This window comes from Stegostoma tigrinum, chromosome 15 (genome assembly GCF_030684315.1).
Source record: "Stegostoma tigrinum isolate sSteTig4 chromosome 15, sSteTig4.hap1, whole genome shotgun sequence".
Taxonomy (NCBI): Eukaryota; Metazoa; Chordata; class Chondrichthyes; order Orectolobiformes; family Stegostomatidae; genus Stegostoma; species Stegostoma tigrinum.
In genome coordinates this window covers 14304582-14327221 of record NC_081368.1, presented here as the reverse complement: position 1 = coordinate 14327221, position 22640 = coordinate 14304582, and the positions used below count along the sequence as shown (strand labels likewise).

The window sequence follows — 22640 nt, the reverse complement described above, 5'->3', positions numbered from 1 at the left end:
CAACAGTTGAATTTGTCATTTTTATAAACTTTCGGTATATTTACTGTGTAGAACACCATAGATGTAACATGCTTCGACATAATTCAGAATGAAGAACAGTAGTTAAGAATGATTGATTGGCAGCGATACATTTAATGCTTAAAATAAGAGCGAGTTCAGAACAAAATATTTTAAATTCTTTAATCTTAATCCCGGTAAGAATAGTGACAAGATTTGTAAACAAATCGTACTGATGTTTGGTAATAGTAGATTTTAAAAGTCTTAATTTTAAGAAATTGTATCTGTCCAGAATAAAGACCGATGACGAACGATTGTTTTATGAATTAGTGGATGAAAGACTCTAGTAATGGAGCTGTTTTTTTTAAATCCAGAGTGGAAACAGTTGCAACACGTTCTGAACGTTTTAAAAACGAAATTACAGCGCAACTTCAGCGAGGTTTAGAATGAAGAATAGAGACAAGTGTAGTTATTTTGTTTTAAACGTCATATCGTCCTAAAGATTTAAAACTTGCAGGAATCCAGTTTAGTATGCAGCCTGTCCAGAAGGAGACCAAGTTCGCTGAGGCAGAAAGAGGGGAGAGATATAGAACCAGAAACAAAACAAACACAAGGTTGTAGAAACTCGGGGCAAGTCGGGCTTATCTGTCAAGGGAGTTGGAATCATACCGCACTCGAAACGTCAACTGTTTTTCTCTCTACACAGATACTGGCTATTAGCAAATCTGGCATATGTGCGTGCCCTTCTCTTACTACCACCCGCCCCAGCTTTCCAACATCTACAGTAGTTTTGCTTCCATTGTTATAGGACCATGTTCCAGTGGAGAAAATTGCTTCGCTCTGTTTACGTGAAAAAGTTCATGGGCAGGGGTATGAATTATTAAAGGGGCGAGTTTAAGTGAGAACTGTAAGAATAAGTAGAGGGTGGACTATGGGGGGAAGAAACTGAGTGTGCGTGGGAAGGGAAACGAGTGGGGGCAAGGCGCTGCACGAACAAGTGCATTGAGAGGCTCTGGCTGTTTTGTAGCGCTCTGCTCGGGCATTTCCCTTTCGAAAAAGGCGGGCCTTTTTTGAATCTGGCGGCGTGCGGAGCCGCGAGCCAATGGGAGGCGGGCGAGCGGCGGGTGGGCGGGACAGAGGTCGGCGGCGACGGCCAATAAGGGAGCGCGGCCACTGTTTAAAGCGGCGGCACGTCTGTCCAATGAGCGTGCGCGGCCGGGCCTGGGGCGGGGAGTTGGTGCAATAGGAGGCTCGAGCGCGTCCGCCGACAACCAGCAGCAGCCGCGCCAGCAGCCAGCCGCCGGGTAGGTACAGGAGAGTGAGGGGGGTGGGTGGGGGAGTAGGGAAAGGATTTAAACCAAAACGACACCACCGCTCTCCCTCCAACCCCCCGAACCTTTCGTTACTCCTCCGTCTCCCCTCTCTCCGCGTCCCCCCTCTTCCCGCTTTCCTCTCCGCCGGCGGGAAGACTGTTTCCCAGCTCTTTCCCTCTCCCGTGAGGCGCTTACTCGCCTCGTTAACATGGCAGCTCCTCTCTCCCTTCTCCCCCGCCCCCCGCGCCCCCCCCTCTCCTAATGGCGATACCGCGCTGCGCTCACGGCCGCCGTTTCCCGCTCGAGCCGGGGGCCGTTCGTTTCCCGCTCGGCTCCCCTTCCTCCGTCCGGCTCGGCGGCTCGGAGTCCGGCCGGTGGCTCGGAAAGTGGTTTTTCACAACTTGTCTCTCTTTCTGTCTCCCTCTTGCCCGTCCGCGTCTATATCAATGCAACCGCTATGCGTCAAGTGTCTCGAAAACTGTGGCCAAACTTTTCGGGCGAGTTTCTTTCTCGATCTTTTAATTTTTATATTTTTTTTCTTAAAATCGGAAATCCGGTTTAATATTCTTTTTATTTTCCCCCCTCTCAGAACCGGCGGTCGGGACGTATTAAATAATTTTTGTGAGGGTGTTTTTTTTGTGTGTGAGAGGTATTGTTGGGTTTTCTCTCTCTCTCTCTGGCTGTCGTTCACTCCTAGTGCAAAAGATGGAGCCATTTTAGCCCAGCGTGTGTGTGTCTGTGTGTGTGTGTGTGTGTGCGCGCTATTGAGAACAACTATAGAGACACATTGCCCCTGCTCTCTCTATATATAAGCGCTGTGCTGCCTAAGCAAAGAGGGGGAACAATTTCTTTTCCATCCCTTTGTAAAACAGCCGCTTCAAACACCCCCACCCCGACGATTTTCCGCCCCAAAAGCAGCCGCAGCCTGACGACGGAGGCATTTCAAGGGGACTTTCTTTCATGAGGAAGGATTTCACAAAATGGAAGAAGAATTATTGGGATGTTGACCTGTTTTTTTCCCCCCCCTCTTCGCCCTCTCCTTTTTCTTTCCTTGTCGACTGCAATTCGCCATCATTACTCTCTATCTCCACATACATGTACAGTGCCGTCCCCACCTTGTGCTTAAATAACGATAGCAAGGTTTTAAATGCCCGTTCTTTTTCCATCTCTCTCGCCCTTTTTTGCAGGTTCTTTGTTTCAGAAGAGGATTTTTTTTTGTTGTCCTTGAACATAAAATGGAGATGGAAAGAACATGGCGGGAAAGAAATAGATAAATAGCTGAGGAAAGATTCTGGATAGAACTATTAAGCCCAATGCTATATTGAATTGTCCAGTTGAAAAGCGCTAGCGGCTGTATTCGGACTGGTGCTTTCAGTTTTTAAGTTTAATTTGCGCTTATGTGAATTCGTCTCTGAAATGAAATATCTTTTTTTCTAACAATGGAAAGGACTTCTGCCGCGTAGGTTTATTTTAAAAAAGAATCACATCAGTACTTTTGAGGCTGCTTTTATTCAAACGAGACTACTTTTTTCCCACTTTTGTCATTCTTATTGTAGGTGATGAAAATAACAATTTACTTGACTTTGGACTTTTTTTTCTTCAGAATTTAACATTTAAAATACACAGTCCAAACGAAATGAGATTTTCATTTTTTTCTCAAAGTTGACATTGAAATAAATAATCTAGGAGATTAGAAGGAATTTTTAATATTTTATGTACCAATGCAGATATGCTGCTTTTAAGAAAATTTTCATGGAAAATATTTACTTTTTCCTTTTTTTAAAATTTCTAGAGAAACATCAAAATGGCAAAACGTGACCCTAAGAAGCCAAGAGGCAAGATGTCCTCATATGCATATTTTGTTCAGACTTGCCGTGAAGAACACAAGAAGAAAAGCCCTGATATTCCAGTTAACTTCTCGGAATTCTCTAAAAGGTGTTCTGAAAGATGGAAGGTAACTTGTCTTCCTGGTGCATAAGCACGTGCACAATATATATTTTTGATTTGAGATGTTGATCTTAATGCATGTATTCTTCACCAGACAATGTCTAGCAAAGAGAAGGCCAAATTTGAAGAACTGGCCAAAGTAGACAAGGCACGTTATGACAGAGAAATGAAAAATTACGTGCCAGCTAAAGGTAGCAAGAAGAAGAAGAAGAAGGACCCTAATGCGCCAAAAAGGCCTCCGTAAGTATTACACAGTAGTGTTCACAAACTAATACCGTTTTGAGAATTCATAGTGGCTTTGACTTCAGAAATAACATTCTTTTCAAAACATGATTTCAAGAGGACCTAATTTGTCTCAAATGTCAATTGTATAGCTGCTTAATTTTCTTGCTTTTATGCTGGTCTTTCAAATGAGTTTGTTGTAATACATTTTTTTCCCCTTGCAGCTCTGGGTTCTTCTTGTTTTGCTCGGAACATCGACCAAAAATCAAAGCTGTGAGTCCTGGCTTATCTATTGGTGATGTAGCAAAGAAGCTTGGTGAGCTGTGGAATGCATGCAGTGAAGAAGAGAAGAAGCCATTCATTAGCAAAGCTTATAAGCTGAAGGAGAAATATGATAAGGTAAGTACGGTTGCAACATTTTAAGTACTTCCACATTTTGTCCCCCAGGCTAAGTCCAGAGTAACTACTTGAGAATTTATGCAGACCACTGTTTCTTCTACTTTTATATATTTGGAATCCCTTGTAATGCCACTGGAAACTTTCTATTGTAAGTGGAGGTATTGACACTACGCTACTGGGAAGACTTAGTGGATTATAAGTTTGTTTTTTTTCCCTCTTTGTGCAAGTTGGTGATCTCATTGGAATTGCTGGTCTTCCAAGTGGCAAGGCGTTGAAATAATTTCGTTTTTTTAAGGATGTTGCTGATTATCGTGCCAAAGGCAAGGTGGATAGTGCAAAGAAGCCCCCTGCCAAGAAGGAGGCATATTGTGATGACGACGATGATGATGAGGAAGAAGATGAGGAGGAAGAGGAGGAGGATGAAGAAGATGATGATGATTAAATTGTACATTTGCCTCAGCTTAATTATTTGCTATGTAACTGAAAGCATTTAAACCCTGTTACAAGTGTTGCAACCTTTTAATTTTGTAAGTTGGTGTGTATATGGTCTAAGGCAAAAAGTAGCTTGAGTTTTAAACTGTACAGGCCTTTTTGTAATATTCACACTACAGCGGTGGACATTGAGTCGACTGTTAACTCCCCTTTCTGTAAACTGGCTCAGCCTCTTGTACAGAAGGTGGATTTAACTGGATTAAAATGTATTTATGTGGTGTTGTGTTTAAGTGCAGTATAGTTTAAAGTGCCGTTGTAGCCAATTCTTCAATTTTTGAGATTGCTGTAAGTATGAGGGGTAATGAAGCAATCAAAGTTTAAAAATAAATCAGAGTTGTCAGTAGGCATTTTTAAGCCTGCCACACTTGTAGGCAACATCGCACGGTGTCTGTCCCACGTACTAGAATGGTCGTGCAATATACTTTTGACTTCATTCAGAATGAGTAAGGTATGGTTTATAGAGCGGAGTAGCAAGATGGCAGCCACCCCTGAGTAGTGATCAGTTTAATCTAGACCTGTTGGATGAAAGGGAGGTCACCATCAGTCAATGCTAACCTCCTGTGCCTATATGCATCATGCTACTGCTCTCCAAGAAAATATTGGTAAGCAGAAGCCAAATCCAAAGGGCTGTGAAATGGTAAACAATTCTTTCCATTTCTGTGAACTGTTCTCTCTCATAAATGAGAAAGGAAATGTACTATTTTAAGAAAAAAGCTTTGTTTTGGCATTTAATAGGCCTGTGTGTGGTGTTCTAGGTAATATGCTTTGAAGTGATTTGCATACTTCACAATTGGTGCAGTTTGGGAACAATTGAGCAAAACGCTTTAAGGCATCTTTTTTATATAAAAATGATATTAGACTTTGCAGTACAATGTGGCCCTGCCTGAATCTTCACAGGCTGTGTGGTGACTCCCAATTTTGCACTTTGCTGAAATCCTAGTGACAACCCTGAGCATTCTGTACTTTAAATGATCTTGTAACTAAGGTATATTTTCTTTTTTGTATGTTTAGTATGCTAAAATGTGTTTTGAAGTAATTAAAACAGGATTAAATTTGTAAAGTCTTGCTTGTCTAAAATCTCATTAGATATTTCATAATTACCTCTATACCAGCACACTTTAGGATGACTGAAGTTTTGAAATGATAGTGGAAATGAATGTTTCTACCCCAGAAAGTCAATATGCTCCTGAAGTACTAAATTTCACTTTCTTTGACTCTAGGAGTGGTCTACTTTTTAATTTCTTAAGTAGGTATAGTTAGTGAAATTGGTTCTGGTTCAGAGTCAAATTAATGACCAGAAGAAAAGAGCAGCTGAAAAAGGACTCTTGTACTAAAAGAATTGCAGAAATGGGTCCCCCAGCTAAAAATGAGCCTTCCCATTTGAAGCAGAGAAGGAAACCTTTTTTGAGGGTTGAGGATCTTTGGTAGTCTCCTCCAAACAACAGGTGTGGAATCTTGACTGACTGTATTAAGGTAGATGCTTGGAACGAGCGTAAGAATTGGGCTCGTATAGAATTGTGGAGTTGAGGTCAAGATTGAATGGCGAAGCAAGCTCAACAGACTGAGTATCCTGTTCCTACTTTATGTTCAAATGCGGTTTTACTTTTGGGATTTACAGATCTGGAACTGAATCATGACAACCACTACTTTCCAACATATTGTTTAGTTACTGAAAATAAGCTCCAGTTGTAAAAATAAGCAATTGAATATGATAAAACATTATTTGTATATATTTGGAGTGAGTTTGACCACACTGGTATTGTACAAAAGTATCAGGTACGCACTATCATAATGTCCTTCGCTATAATGTTTTCATATAGACTCGACCACTGGTAATTTTGCTATACATGGCAATGCCAACAAAATATAGTTCTAAACATTTCAGCATGGCTTGAGAGGGCGAGATCCAGGATATTATAAATGTAATTCCCAGTTGTCTAAGCATAAATGGCCTTTTTAAGACTTTTGCCCCATCCAAGACATTTTAAATTGTTAGGCTCTGTTTTTGAAATAACTTAAGTGCTAAAACTTTTTGAGGAGATTTGGTACATTTTAAAGCTTATGTCTGTCCATACAAGGCTTCCCAAGTTAAGCTAGGAGCTAAATTATTTATTTAGGGTATCCCAAAATCTAAGGTAGCCATCCAGTTAGGAGGAGCACTGCTACAGTAAACTTCACCTTTTAACAGGCATAATTTTCACAATCTTCTCAAAAGCTTTGAATGACTCCCAAACCCCAACAGGATCATCAGTTTGTGGATGAGTGGTGGATAAAAGGAGAATTTTTGTTTGTGAAGCAATGCTATTTTGATGCTTCTGCTGGGTAAGACTGTTTAAGCCGTTGTTCAGTGTTATCTTTTTGCATTATCGAGTTGTTGGATGAGCAAATCTTCTATAGCTTCTAGTTTTGTAATCTGTCATGATATTGCTGTTAGCCATTGTGACCTAAATTTATAATCTGGAATTCCTGAAATTTTAGAATTTTGCAAATATTAGCTCTGTGTTCCAGCTTTGATAATATTGAACATTTTAGTTGCTGGATATTGTGACTACTAATTGTGTTCTTTATCCTGGGGGAGCAATTCTGTTAAGTCTGAAGTGCTTCATAATTAATATCTTTCCAGTAGATGCTAAAGAATCAATATGTCTTTTTGTGCACATTACCTTTTCTGCTGAAAAATATGAAAAACATTAGTCTCCACTCAATACTAGGTTCCTGCTAATAGGTGAAGTGCAGAGTTCAAAATCTATGTTGAAGTTAGCTATTTGTCAGTTAAACGTTAAAGAAAATAGTCCAAAACTTATGCAGGATTTGTGGAGAACATCTAAACTGAGTTCTTAATCCTCCTTAGCTAAGTGCAAAACTTGTCAGATGTGATCTGTATTTTTGTCTAGCAGCGTGCCACGTTTATTTTAGAGCAGGCAGCTTGAGAGCAATATCAAAACTTGCCCACTGACTTGGTGATATTAGTCTTGGCAAGTAATTTCTACAGGTCTGAAATCTGGTAGAAGCTATGCATGTCCTAAATTTAACTATCTGCAATTTGGAGATGAAATTATGGCATCTGATCTCCAAACAATTGAAATCCTGTAAAATCAATTTACTTCTACATTTCACAAGATTAATTTTCTAAAGTTTTTTTTTCAACATCACTTTCCCATGCCTGGTAACCTTTTTCAGTACTTTGTTTAGCCACTAGGTGTGCTAGAGAGTGTGTGTGTGTTCTTTACCTGTTGATCTAAGTGCAAAATGTTTAAGTCTGGCAGATCTGATTATCCCTGATGGTTGATAAATGTGCAAAAAGTTTGGAGAAATCATAATGTGTAATAGTTTTGAAAGTTTTTCTCATTCATTTTCCACCACTACAGTTAGTGATTCGTAAACTACTTTTACCATTAAGGTTTTGGAGTAGATCTGTAACTCGGGTTGTGGATGTTGAGGTTGGTTGGCTTGCCGAACTGTTTTGTTGTTCCGCAGATATTTTTGTTAACATGCTGGGTAAAATCCTCTGCAGCCTCTGAGGCGGGAGGTGTGTTTTCCCTCCTGGTTTTTAAACTCTCTGGGGTCTGTTGTGATGGGTTGCCTCATTCTCACACTTGGGCACAACAGGCTCAAACGGGCAAGGAAATGGGGAAAACTGTGCCAAATGAGAGAATGCAACCCGCGAACAACTCTACTTCCTACATGGATGCCTCAGGAACCAGGTGTTACCAAGCAGTGTGAAGTACAAACCACCCATCAACAACCCACAGGCCCCAAAAACGCCACAACAAAAGAGTCACAAGATGAGACAGGCACAAGAATTCTGGAAGCATGGCACTCCACGAAGCAGGCTATTAATAAACACATTGACCTTGACCCCATATACATTGCACTACGGAGGAATCCCGGAAGTTTGGCAACCCATCGCAACGGACCCCAGAGTTTAAAACCCAGGTGGGAAAACCCACCAACGCTTCATCAGAGGCTGCACTGAGAATGTTACCCAGCACGGTAACAAAACGGCTCGACCAAGCCAACCAACCTCAATACTTTTACCGCTGCCTGCGTGTGAAAGTTAATTTTCCGGCTTTCAACCCCCATCCCCGCAACTAATAGATGCACAACACCTGAGGTGCAGCTGTTGGATTCCATGTTGCTGCTAAAATGATTTGGTGCTCTGGTTTTAAATCTTCAGTTAAAGCGTTTGATCATTAAAGCCAGGAGTGGAAATGCTCTTGACTGTGTAAGCTACAACATTCCACAAGTTCTTTTAATTTTTACCAAAGGATACCAACTTTTTCTTTTAAATTTTTCTTTTGTGCTACCAATTTCATCCAACCCCCTCACTTAGTCCCATTGTGGTTCTGGAGTGATTTATTGATTGAGTTGATTTTTCTGACTAGTCCACTTGCACAGTGGTACACCCAGGTTAGTAGGCATTGAATTCTAATGGATTCTTTAGCTTATTTGGGCAATATGTCCTGTTGCCTACAACCAGGGATGGAGTAAAGATTTCTGAACAACCTGTTTGTACATCTTAACACCTTCTGGCCAAGAGGTAGGGACGCAGCCACTGTTAGTAGCTGTAAGAGCCTTCTGGATTGCGTAGAAATGTGACTGTGCAGTTGATTCTTGCCCACCAGAATGACCTATCAAACAATTTGTCTTTCCCTTATCAAAGACGACAAAATGTTCAATTCTGAAAATGATTTAAGGGACTCCTCCTACAGATTGAGAACAATTGGCCTGTCAGCTTGTTACACCTGGAAACTAGACAGAATGGGGATAGTTTGCGAATTGGAATCATGGTTTGAGTTTGGACTTCTGTCTTGCAACTGACTAAAACACATCATGGAGAGGAGGGATAGCAGGTGGTAACTTCTCTTCACGAGCGTGGTTTTTTTTCCTGAAACTTCCAAAGGTGGATTGGCAGTAAACAATGGGGAGCATCATGGTGAGTTTTTTCTTTAAAACGATCAGCATGTCTGTGCTGGCCATACAGTGTTTTTGTTTTTTAAATTCCCACCACTCTTTTTGATTCTGTTTTATTCAGTGACTTTTTGTTCAGATGAGTAATTAGAAACTTTTGCAGTACAGGTTGTCATCTTTTGATGAAAGCCACTTTGCTCCTCATAATTTGTGTGGAGACCAGTGGCACTCTGAAGGTAGTATTGCAACAAAAAATTGATCCAGTGATAGATTGATTCATTTTCTATGGTCTTTTACTGTGTCAACTGCCAAAGTATTCTCCAAAGTGTTAGAATTAAAACTGTCTGCTTTTAGTTGTCTACTTTCTTTCAACCACAAAGGTGAATACTGACGCTAGTTTGCAACTTGCCTTCTGTGCAAATTTTGTATACTAAACTCTTGGATCAATGTCATATGCCTTATTTTGGAAGATGTCTCCTATGCTAACAAGACTTTATAGTTAGATAGGCTACCCATCTAGTTGTTTCTTTACTATGCTAAAGTTTGGCTATGAAAACTGACTAGTACAGATTTTTTTTCTTTCAATTATCCTTTTGAGAGCTTTATCATATCTTGTTGCTCAGACAGCATCTCAATACAGCAAACCTTCCCTATGGCACAAAAATGTCTGCCTAGGTAAGTCTCTGGAGTTGAGTCATCTCCAGCTGGAATGCCACTTGTGATCCAAAGTTATCAACTTGGAAAGGACATTTCCATGCTCCTCAATCGTTATCAAGACCAACAGAGGCCAGACGAATGCATGGCTGAGGAGCTGGTTTAGGGGACAGGGTTTTCAGTTCTTTGATCATTGGGACCTGTACAAGAGGGCCGGGTTGTATTTCATAAAAATCTCTAACAGGTGTGAAACAGGCCCTTAGGCCCAACAAGTTCACACCACCAACCCTCAGAACATCCCACCTAGACCCATCCACATATTCTACCCAATCCTGAACACTGGGCAATTTAGCATGGCCAATCGCCTAGCCTACACATTTCTGGACTGTAGGAAGAAACACAGACATGAGGAGAACGTGTGGAGTTTGCACAATCGCCCAAGGCTGGAATTGAACCCAGGTTCCTGGTGCTGTGAGGCAACAGTGCTAACCATTGTACTTCCCAAACCAGAACCAAGAAACCAGAGGGAGACTAAATACAGTATTTCAGATTAAGTTTAGGTGGTGGTGTGGATGTTGAACATGTTTGTTTTTTTTTTGCCTACTGATGTTATTTTACATTTCATTTTAAAATGAATTTTGTTACTACAGTATGAAGACCATAGCCCTGGTCTGTTAGAGAAGCAGGACTAGTCGTGAGTTTCACCTGATGGTCACTGTTCAGAAGGCAGGAACTGCCTGTAAACCTCGTACTTGTTCCTGTGTTGCCGTTGTGTTATATGAAGCTGCGAGTGTAAAGATTATCAGCATCTACAGTTCTTTTTGGTTTTAAAAAGATTCAGTGTCCAGATTATGTGTTGGCCTACTTTTCCTCTTCCCCACCCCCGCCCAAGCATTATTTGAACATTCCCTCTCTTTCGATCAGTTTGCTTTATTTACACATTTGGTCTGCATGTCTGAAAACCATGATTTGGAGGTGCCAGTGTTGGACTGGCAATGGAAGGGGAGAAATCACATGACACTAAGTTATAGTCCAACAGATTTACTTGAAAACTTGGTGTTGGGTGATTTTTTTTTAAACCTTGTTTGTTTGAAAACCAAGAAGACACAAACTGAAGGTCTTTCTGAAGACAGACCTGTAGATATGCTGAGTTCAGATTTTTGGAAAAGCCTTCACTTCCAGGTTCATTCAGGCCAAGCAAAGGTGTTTTTGTTTTGCCTAAAAGGCCTGAACTCAGCATAGCATGCTCTTCAGGGCTGAAAATAACTTCACTTCCAGGACTGCTTAAACCAAGTGAAGTCACCCACCAACACCCTAAAGGGCCCATGCTTGATCTACAGAAGGGGCAATTATATCCAAAACCAGTTGGTCCTGAGGTTTTCAGATAAAGGATGTGGAACTCTTTAGGCCTCCAAACATTGTGTTGTAACACTGATTTAGTAGTTTCTGTAATTTTCATTTTAAAATAAATGATAGTGGTAAAATATGCAGGTTTGTTTCTCTAACCTAGACTAAAACTTCAACAGATTTTAGAATTACTTCTCATACACTATGAATGTGATATATTCAAAGCAGAAGGGTACATACTTTTACTGACTCATTGATAATGTAACTCCAGGTTCCCTTCAATAGCAATGCATTACTTTGCCAAAGCAAGCTGATTTAAAAAAAAATTTCTGAATGATCATTTCCATTTGAATTCCGCACACTTATGTTTATGAAAAGTTAGCAAAACAAATAGCACTAAGGATTATCTCACTGCAGCCATTTTCTTTTCCAGACTAGAAAGGGAATGTCATAAAGAACTAAAGCCAAATTCCTCTTCTTTGTTGTGACCATTTTAAAATGTAACCACTGACGTAACACGTCATATTTTTCATTTGTTGGCATTACAACCTACAACACTGAAACTTTCGAATGAAGAAAATTAAGTAGTACTTCACTTGGCCTGAAGGGGGCCCAATATCCTTGCCAAGAGACTTGCTAGTGTTACCTGAGAGGCTTTAAACTAGTCTGGCTGGGATGGGTGGTGGTGGGACTCTGAATAAGACAGGCCCAGCGAGAAGTTGGGGGGAAAAATACATTAGCCAGCAAGAGCAAGTTTACTGTGCCACTAGCTCTCCTGAATAATAAAGGGAGGGGGGAAAGACTTCTGGTCAAGAGTGTGTTTATTTCAATACACGAGGCCTGAGTAGGAGGACAGATGAGTTCAGAGCATGCGTTGGCTTTGGGGGCTGGGATATTAAAGCCACAACGGAAACATGGCTGAGAGAAGGACAGGATTGGCAGCTCGCTGTTCCAGGATATAGAAGCTACAGGCATGACAGAAATACAAGTATCTGAGGAGGATGATTTGCCTTTTGATAAGGAAGGACGTAGCAGTGCTTAGAGAGGATATTCTTAAGCAGTCATCAAATGAGGCCATGGGGTTAGAACTTGGAAACAAGAATGGGATGGTCACTCTGGGGCTGTATTATAGATCCCCAGATAGCGAGTGGGTACTAAAGGAGCAGTTGTGTAGAGATTGCAGATACCTGTAGGAATAATTGAACAGTATTGGTTGTAGATTTTAATTTTCCCCTGTATTGACTGGCCCAGCCAGTGTGTAAAAGGCCCAGATGGGGTGGAATTGGGGTATGAGAGACCTGGCAGATAAGGTTAAAGATAATCCCAAGAGGTTCTTTAGCTATATTAAGAGTAAAGAGTGGTCAGGGAGACAATAGGTCCCCCTAAAGATCAGCATCACTGCCTACGTGGAGCCACAGGAGATGGGGGAGATTTTAATCAATAGTTCTCAGTATTTACTGAGGAGACAATGATTGATGCTAAGAAAATAGGGCAACAAATGGGGATGTTTTGGACTGCCTACATATCACCAGTGGTGTTGTTTGCAACCTTAAAGTGCATTAAGGTGGATAAATCGCCTGGGGCTGATTAAGTCCGTCCTCTGACCCTGTGGGAGGCTAGGGAAGAAATTACAGAGACCCTTGCAGAGATTTTTCCTTCAACTTTCATCACTAGTGAAGTTCCAGAAGACTGGAAAGTGTTTAATGTTGTTCCGTTGTTTAAGAAAGTAGCAAAGACAAGCCAGGGAACTACAGGCCGGTGACCCTGACATCAGTTGGAGGCAAGTTATTGGAGAGGATACTGAGGGACAGGATCAGCCAACATTTGGAGAGTCAAGGTCTGATTAGGGATAGTCAGCATGGATTTATGCATGGGAACTCACGTCTGACAAATCTTTTACAGTTTTTGAAGAGGATAGATAGGGTATGGCAGTGGATGTTGTCTATATGGACTTTAGTAAGGCCTTTGACAAGGCCTCACACAGCAAGTTAGTTATGAAAGTTATGTCACATGGGATCCAGGGAAAGCTAGCCAATGGGATTCAAAATCGGCTTGATGGTAGGAAGCAGAGGGTGATGGTTGAAGGCTGTTTCTTGGACTGAAGGCCTGTGACTAGAGGTGTGCTACAGGGGCCGATCTGGATGTGAATGCACAAGACATGATTACTAAGCTTGCAGATGATACAAGATTAAGAGGTATCGTTGATAGCGAAGAAGGTTATCGAAAATTACAGAGATTTTGATCAGATGGGGAAATGGGCTGAGGATTGGTAAATGCAATTCAATACAGATAAGTTGTGAGTTGTTGCACTTTGGAAAGTCATACCAAGTTAGGTCTTGAACAGGAAATGGTAAGGTCCTGAGGAGTGTTGTGGAACGGAGGGACCTACGAGTACAAGTGCATAGGTCATAGGTGGACAGGGTGGTGAAGAAGGCATTTAGAATGCAGGCCTTCATCGGGTGAGGCATTGAGTTTCGGAGTTAGGATGTCATGATTCAGTTGTGTAAATCATTGATGATGCTGCACTTGGAGTATTGTGTATGGTTTTGGTCACCCTGCTATAGGAAAGACATAGTTAAACTGGAAAGTGTGCAAAGAAGATTTATGAGGATGTTGCCAGGACTAGTAGGCCTGAGTTATAGGGAGAGGTTGGTCAGGATAGGAGTTTATTCCTTGGAACTTAGGAGAATGAGGGGTGACCTTACTGAGGTGTATAAAATCATGAGGAGCATAGACCGGACAATGCATATAATCTTTTCCCAGGGGTGGTGAGTTAAAAACTAGAGGGCAGAGATTCAAGGTGAGAGGATATGGATTTTTAAGAAGGACCTGAGGGGCAACTTCTTCATATAGTTAGTGGCACGTATATGGAATAGGCTGCCTTAGGAAGTGATTGAAGCAGGTACAAAGCAAATTAAAATAAAACACTTGGATAGCTAAATGAATGCGAAAGATTTAAAGGGATATGGACCAAATGCAGGTAATTGGAACTAGCTGAGGGGGCACAATAGTCGGGTTGGGCCGAAGGGCCTGTTTCCATGCTGTATGACTCTATGACATGGAAGATAGGGCCGAGGTGAGGAAAAATCGAATCTTACTTGTTTACTGTTTATGGCGAATTGCTGGGTGTATGTTGCTATGTTTGCTGCACTACATTGGCTCTGAAGTGCTTTTGCAGTTGTGTAAAATGCCAAATGATTGAGTTTGTTCTTCAAATAATACCACTCCTTCAAAAATAAAACTAAGTAGAAAGGTTCTTAGCCCACATGTCTGGAAAGGTATGGTTTCCATTCAAACTGGATTCTCCCCAGTCCTAGTTTGTCCAAGCAAAGGTTTTGGTCCACAAGGAATTTTTTACTGTAAATTTCTCACCGGTATTTTCTTTTTAGAAGCCCGGAGGGTTCAAAGGAGGTGTTAGTGATGCTAACTGTTGTTTTAATCCTAAATTGGAACATCAGGGTGGCACAGTGGTTAACAGTGCTGCCTGACAGCACCAGGGACCTGGGTTCGATTCCACCTTTGGGTGCCTGTTCTGTGTGGAGTTTGCACATTCTCCCTGGGTTTGCATGGGTTTTCTTCAGGTGTTCTGGTTTCTTACCACAGTTCAAAGATGTGCAGGCGAAGTGGATTGATGCTGCTAAATTGCCCACACTGTTCAGGGATGTGTAGATGGGTTACAGGGAAAAGGGTAATGAGTCTGGGTTGGGTGCTCTAAGGGTTGGTGTGAACTTGTTGGGCTGAAGGACCTGTTTCCACAAAGTAGAGATTCTATTCTATAACGATCGATGTGCATTTATTTTTAAGATCAGGGATTTTGTGGCACAGTTGGTTAGAAGGTTGATGTTCACCACGTGTCTTAGGGACATGAATGGATTGAACGATTGAAACATACTCTCATTGAAGCTATTGAAGCTATATAATGTCCTTCTTTTTACGTAGCCCTTTGTCATACGCAAAAGTGTGTGGTGTGTATATGGACCGTCTCCAAACAAGAGCTTGGTCATTTTGTGGCCTGGTCTGAAACTTGGACTACCCTCTCATGTCTTTATTGTACACTGCCCATGGCAATGGTTCTGCCACCAATGTTTTTTTTGCAATTTAAAAATTAGGTGACAAATTTTACAAGCCACATCATTGTGAAGGCATCTGTTTGGGTACTCATTGCATGCATCTAAAGCATAGTTTTAAGTTTTTCTTCATCTGAATACAGCTGTGATTGCAATGCTGAATTTCTCTGTTGCATTCTGATGTCTTCATGCACTTAGTTTCTGCTTTTTCTCCCCACCTGTATTTTTATCTTTTTTCCTCCAGTGAACCCCAATTAACACTGTCCCTTTGGCATACTAAAATATCAAAAGATTGGCATTGATTGCAAGGCAAATTTAGGGCCGTTTACAGTAGCTGTGGCAGTCTGAGACCATATTTACAGTTGTGTGTCGTCTTGGTCCCTTTTGAAAAAAAGGTGACACTGAATTAGAAATAGTTCAGAGAACACTTACTTGGTTTATTTCTGGATTGGAGAACTTATAAATTTATGGCAGTCGTTGAAAGGTTGGTCCAAACTGATTGGAGATTAGAACTGTTGCAGGTGATCTCATTGAAACATGAGAACCCAAGAGCACTCGATTGGATGAATACAGAAAGAATGGTTCCTCTTGTCGTTACAACTGGGGACACGATTTAAGTGCTGAAGTGTCTTTGAAGACTGATGTTAGTAGAATTTTGCACCTGAAAGCTATTAGCATGTGGGAAATCTCTTCCTTGGAAACAGCAAACATTTGGTCATTGAATTTATTCAAGCTTGATTTCATTCTGATTGGCAATGATAATAGGAGTTAAACAGGATGGTGTAGGTGAGACCACAACCAGATCTGCTCTGATGCTATTGTAGATGGAGCAGGCTTGAAGGGGCTGCTTGACTTTCTGCCAATGTCTATGCACTGGTTGACACTTTTGTGTCAAAATTTTGTGTATTTTTTAATGGTTTTGTTAAAATGAACACAGATAAGTGATGAACTGCACCAAAATAATGACGAAGTGCCATGTTTCTCGATGGTAACGATGGTTCCTAGTCATCTGTGATGAATCACATGAACAAAGAGATATCTGGAGAGCTTTTCCAGCAATATCTCTTCAATTACTTGAATTTAGTTATGGCATTAACCAAGACTTATTGCATCACACTCATCAGAAATGTTTTACTACTTGATTGTTTAAAGTGCGGCCAGCTCCTTGCCAGCATGTTTGGCAAGTAATAAAAGATCATTACTTCATAAACCACATGATTGAAATATCTAACTGGTGGTGCAGAACCTGGACTAGGTTAAGTTGGGTCATTGTAAATGTGTTTATTTCTGTGAAGTCAAGAAAATTCTGCATTGATGTTGCTACTGACTGCTACTTCAAGCAAACTAGGTCAACCTCCTTTGGGTGAAACCAGTGACAGGCTCCTGCTTTCCTGCTTGGACCAAAACAAAACAATTCTTAACTCTGTGTCTTTCAAGCAGATATTTTGTTTTGACAGTGTGATTACAGTCTCTCCCTTGTCTCACGGCAGGTACTCGCAAGGTTGCAGGTTCAATTGTCACTTGAGGCCTCATACACAAAAATCAAAATTGAAGCTTCAGAACATCATTGAGGGAGTGTTGTCCTTTTCAGATGTGATGTTTAAACCTTAGTTGCATCTGACACTGAACTGGGTGTATAGGATCCCATGGCTTTGTCTGGTAAAAGAACCAGGGGAATTATCCCTGGCACGTTGATAAATAATTTATCCCTGATCAACTTCATAAAATATAAATTTCTGAAGAAGGGTCTCGACCCGAAATGTCAACATTCCTGCTCCTCTGATGCTGCTTGGCCTGCTGTGTTCATCCAGCTTTACACAGTGTTATCTCAGATCCTCCAGCATCGGCAGCTCCTACGATCTCTGTAACAATCATAAAATTATCCTCTGGTTATTATCACACGTGGATTGAAATTGACTGCCAGTTTTTTCCAACACAACCACATTTCAAAAGTACTTAAATTACATGTTTGTGCTTTTATAAATGCAGGTATCTTTCTCTGGATGAAAACAAATTGTTTAATGCATTTTGAAAATAGTTTTAATAGCCAAGCTAAAATATAAACTATCAATGCTACTTTTTCAATGTTCCTGCACTTGGCAATTGTGCCGTATTCAAAAGGGTTTCAATTCCACAGTACTACATACTTGCAATTCCAGTTTAACTGGAATTAAATAATTCAGTTGAATATTACTTTTCCATTTGTTTTCCGCTCTTAGTCATTGCCGTTTTCCATGCTTTCATTTTTGATCCATTCCCGTTCACGTACCTGCTACCCTCTGACTGTGTACAAACATGGTATAAGAATTCTGCTGATAAGACTTCACCTTCTATTAAACCCAGTGTTGTCTTCAAATCGTCTGACATCAAGACTTGGATGAATATGGCTTCCTTCAGCTAAGCCTTGGGGAAAAGAAAATGGTTCATGTCAAAGTTTGTCCCTAATCTATTTTCTGTGATCTTTACCAGGCTGTTGCCTTCAGGCGAATTATTTTTCTGTTCCTCAACTCCCAGCAGCAATAATATGAACCCTAAATCCTCATCTGCCTACAAACCTATAGTAATTGATATCAATTGAAAGCAAAATACTGGATGCATGAATTCTGAAATTAATGTGTGGAGAAACATAGGTCTAGCAACAACTGTAGAGAAAAACTGCATACTGAAGTGTCATACTAGACTTGAAATGACAAACAAGGTTGATGTTTCCATAAATGCTGCCAGACCTCAGGAGTTTCTCCAGCACTTCTGTTTGTTTAGTATGTCAGGCATCAGGAAATAGGTTTTATTTCCTGTTTTCAAACCCCTCCTATAATCTCTGAAATATAATCCTATATGTATCTTTAATTCTTGCAGCACTGCCCTTCACCTTGTTCCTTACCTGCTGTTCCATTATTTGTAGGCTCTCCTTCTGTATTTGTAGTTTCTTGAGCTCAAAATTTTATTCTTGTCACCTTTAGACTCACTTTCAATTTGTTCCTGCCATCTTTTTCATTTTAAGCTGAGTATTTATCCATCCACACCAGTTTTTCTGATAAGTGCTCATATACCCATGTGAAGATTTTGCACACTTTTTTGGCCACGGTTACACAGTCATTTCTTTTGGCAGGTGTGTATCATCATTAGCATCTGTTCCAGATACTCCCTAGTAAGAATCTAATTTCTCTTGGATGAGGTGTGGGGACAGGAGGGTGAAAGGTGAATCACATTAACATTTTTAATGTTTTGCAGCCTTCCTATTCGTAATTGTGCTTCATGGTTGAGGTCACCCTTTCTGATCTGATTGCAATTCCACTCCAGGAAGTTGATTTTATTTCACAAGCTAGTTGACAGCTGGATATTTGGGACTCCCTAATGGAATTCCTGGTCATCAAGTGTTTCAAAAAGTTGTCGTGTAGCAGAGGAGCGCGGAAACAAGATTTGCAGCTATACCTGCTTGACAGAGGAATAGGGTGCTCCTAAGATGTAAGGAAAAAGAGAAAGGAAAAAAAGTATCAGTGATAATGGGAACTGCAGATGCTGGAGAATCCAAGATAATAAAATGTGAGGCTGGATGAACACAGCAGGCCCAGCAGCATCTCAGGAGCACAAAAGCTGACGTTTCGGGCCTAGACCCTTCATCAGAGAGGGGGATGGGGTGAGGGTTCTGGAATAAATAGGGAGAGAGGGGGAGGCGGACCGAAGATGGAGAGAAAAGAAGATAGGTGGAGAGCGTATAGGTGGGGACATAGGGAGGGGATAGGTCAGTCCAGGGAAGACGGACAGGTCAAGGAGGTGGGATGAGGTTAGTAGGTAGGAGATGGAGGTGCAGCTTGGGGTGGGAGGAAGGGATGGTGAGAGGAAGAACAGGTTAGGGAGGCAGAGACAGGTTGGACTGGTTTTGGGATGCAGTGGGTGGAGGGGAAGAGCTGGGCTGGTTGTGTGGTGCAGTGGGGGGAGGGGACGAACTGGGCTGGTTTAGGGATGCAGTGGGGGAAGGGGAGATTTTGAAGCTGGTGAAGTCCATATTGATACCATTAGGCTGCAGGGTTCCCAAGCGGAATATGAGTTGCTGTTCCTGCAACCTTCGGGTGGCATCATTGTGGCACTGCAGGAGGCCCATGATGGACATGTCATCAAGAGAATGGGAGGGGGAGTGGAAATGGTTTGCGACTGGGAGGTGCAGTTGTTTGTTGCGAACCGAGCAGAGGTGTTCTGCAAAACGGTCCCCGAGCCTCCGCTTGGTTTCCCCAATGTAGAGGAAGCCACACCGGGTACAGTGGATGCAGTATACCACATTGGCAGATGTGCAGGTGAACCTCTGCTTAATGTGGAATGTCATCTTGAGGCCTGGGATAGGGGTGAGGGAGGAGGTGTGGGGGCAAGTGTAGCATTTCCTGCAGTTGCAGGGGAAGGTGCCGGGTGTGGTGGGGTTGGAGGGCAGTGTGGAGCGATCAAGGGAGTCATGGAGAGAGTGGTCTCTCCGGAAAGCAGACAGGGGTGGGGATGGAAAAGTGTCTTGGGTGGTGGGGTCGGATTGTAGATGGTGGAAGTGTCGGAGGATGATGCGTTGTGGCATCATTTATTTATTCCAGAACCCTCACCCCATCCCCCTCTCTGATGAAGGGTCCAGGCTCGAAACGTCAGCTTTTGTGCTCCTGAGATGCTGCTGGGCCTGCTGTGTTCATCCAGCCTCACGTTTTATTATCAAGGAAAAAAAGTACTTCATTTTTACCTGTACCTGTAAACTATGCTCAAGATTGTTCAGTCCTGACCACTGCTTTTGGGGCTAATAGATTATGGTTCTAAACAATGCAAAGGTTAATTGTTCAGCCGACAGTCACTGAACTTTCTATTACAATTGTTATACTAGTTGAAATTCACATGGTAAAAGGCTATACCAGTGCTGTTCAAAGTTCAAGTAAGCTGGAAGAAATAATTACCACCACTTTTACAGGGCTTCCGATGACTGCAGGGAACTCTGCATTGACTAAAGCAATTAATTATAACATTAACCATTCTTTTAACAGGTAATGTAGTGAAGTGGACATCAGTTTAAGCACATATATCAAATTCTTACCATTCTCTGGAAGCGATTAGATAATTTGTGTTTTGAGGAGTGAGTTGTGGAAGAGGGTATTAAGAAAACATTTGCTATGCTTTAAACAACTGCTGAGGGATCTTCACACTCAAGTGGACAGAAAAGGGCTTTTGTTTATACTCTTACCTGTAGGATGACAACGTTTTTGTGCCGTAGTCCACCAGTATAACATTAGTGTCAGCTTAGTTTTAATACTTTTCTGTAGATACCTGACAAAGTTGTAGACACCCTTCTGTGTTCTGAGGAAGGGTTACTGGACTCAAAACGTTGACTCCGTTTTCTCCTCCATAGATGCTGCCAGACCTGCTGAGCTTCTCCAGCAACTTTGTTTTTGTAAACATCCTTGTTTGCTCCAGCCTGGTTGTGGCTGTTTAAGGCCATCCCTGAACTGACCCTGAGAGTGGTGTGAACTGCTGAAGTCTAGTGCAGCATTCCTACTGTTTCAATTGGATAGTGAGTTTCAGAACTTTCTAGGACTAGGGTCTGATAAGGAAGCAATGATAATATCAGAGTCAGGATGGCATATAATGTAGATGGCTGCTTGTATGTCAGGAACCCCCTGTCATTTAGAGCCTAAAGGTCTCATTGCTGGTGATTGGGCACAAAATACTTTTTCTAGTATTTGTGATCAGCCTGATCACATTTACCCTGAGTCTACCTGTTCTAAACAATAACAAAAACAAAGTTGCTGGAAAAGCTCAGCAGGTCTGGCAGCATCTGTGAAGGACAAAACAGAGTTAACGTTTCGGGTCCTTCCTCAGAACTGATGGTGGCCAGGAAATGTCAGTTTATATGCAGGAAATAGGGAGGTGGGTGGGGTAGGGAGTAAACAGTAGGATAGAGCCCAAAGAGGGAGAAAGACAGACAGACAAAGGAGTTGCTAACGATCAGCCTGGGAGGTGAATAGTTGTTGATGGGGACTGTTAGTAACTAACAACAGGGGATGTGTAATGGCAAGCTATGTGGTAACAAGGCCTGGTGTGTGGGATGGGGGGCTGGGACATGGGAGAGTTTAAGCCCTAAAACTGTTGAATTCAATGTTGAGTCCGGAGGGCTGTAGGATCCCCAGACAGAAAATGAGGTGTTGTTCCTCCAGCTTTTGTTGGACTTTGCTAGAACACTGCAGCAAGCCAGAGACAGAGATATTTGCCAGGGAGCAGGGTGGTGCGTTAAAGTGACAGGAAACAGGTAGCTCAGAAAACAGGCTTTATGTTGCTATTCAAAGTTTGCATGAAAGACAATGTGGCTAATACAAAAAGTGTGCCACTGCATTTGATTTTTGTATCAATTGTTAGTTTGACTGCAATAAAACCCCTACCACGTGGAAGCAGGTCATTTGGCACACCAACTCTATGCCAACTCTGAGTATCCCACCCAGACCAAGACCCTATCTCCGTGACCCCAGATTTCCCATGGCTTAGCCTAGCTAACCTAAGCATCCCTGGTGGTTTAGCATGGCCAATCCGCCTAACCTGGGAGTAAACTGGAGCACCTGGATGAAACCCATGCTGACCCTGGTAGAACATGCAAACTCCACAAAGTCACCCAAGGGCAAAATCAAACCTGGGTCCCTGGTGCTGTGAGGCAGCAGTGCTAATCCTGAGCCACCATATTGCCCCAATAGCTATCTGAAATTTAAGACCATGCTCTATAATAACTTGTATACCAAGCTTAATTAATTAAGGTTAGAAAGACAACACATCCAAAAGCAAAGAAAAATTAACCCCATTTTTCTTTCATCACTCTCTCTAGACTCCCGAAGCCAGATTAACTTCTGCTACTGAGGCATTTTGCGCTAAGGCATTTTGCAGGTTACTAGGATCAACATTAGAACAGTATTCATTTGTTGGGAGTTGACAATACAAAAGTTAATTTAATGACAGTAAATACAATGACTGAAGAGCCAGTTTTCCTTGTTCCTCAATTTTGCTTCTGGGACCTCTTCAAACCAGCTCAGTAAGTGCACAGTTAGCTAAGTGGCAGCATGCTCAGAATTGTAATGAATCCTATGTTGGTGATATCTGCCAACAGTTCACCTCTACTATTTGACATCTGTTTTCAGTTTTTTTAATGAAACACCTAAGGATATTTAAGCTTGAACTTATTATTCTAAAGTGCATGCTGCTGCTTTATAAACTATTCAAGCAAATGAAATTGACACAATATTGCAACAAAGAATGCAAAGACCTTTTGGAGGACTAATGAGGCAAG

At 41.7% G+C, this 22640-nt stretch overlaps 1 protein-coding gene across 3 annotated transcripts; it reads left to right on the top strand.

Annotated features, from left to right (window-relative positions):
- Positions 1 to 1189: 1189 nt before the first annotated feature.
- On the top strand, positions 1190 to 5430 carry LOC125458840 (high mobility group protein B3-like). 3 transcript variants are annotated; one of them, XM_048544577.1, is made up of 5 exons: positions 1190 to 1301; positions 3103 to 3264; positions 3352 to 3497; positions 3704 to 3878; positions 4174 to 5430. In XM_048544577.1, exons 2-5 carry the CDS (start codon positions 3115 to 3117, stop codon positions 4318 to 4320), a joined length of 618 nt encoding a protein of 205 aa, XP_048400534.1. In that variant the 5' UTR covers positions 1190 to 1301; positions 3103 to 3114; the 3' UTR covers positions 4321 to 5430. The 3 variants fall into 3 exon arrangements, with proteins under 3 accessions (XP_048400534.1, XP_048400533.1, XP_048400535.1); XM_048544576.2 differs by lacking the exon at positions 1190 to 1301 and adding an exon at positions 1677 to 1807; XM_048544578.2 differs by lacking the exon at positions 1190 to 1301 and adding an exon at positions 2288 to 2407.
- The last annotated feature ends 17210 nt before the right edge of the window (positions 5431 to 22640 follow it).

Bases quoted from the DNA above. Each gene is read 5' to 3' on its own strand.
- LOC125458840 (XM_048544576.2), top strand. From the start codon at position 1,757: ATGCAACCGCTATGCGTCAAGTGTCTCGAAAACTGTGGCCAAACTTTT. The intron at 1,808-3,102 runs GCGAGTTTCTTT...TAAAATTTCTAG, and splicing joins ACTGTGGCCAAACTTTTCGG to AGAAACATCAAAATGGCAAA. The intron at 3,265-3,351 runs GTAACTTGTCTT...ATTCTTCACCAG, and splicing joins GGTGTTCTGAAAGATGGAAG to ACAATGTCTAGCAAAGAGAA.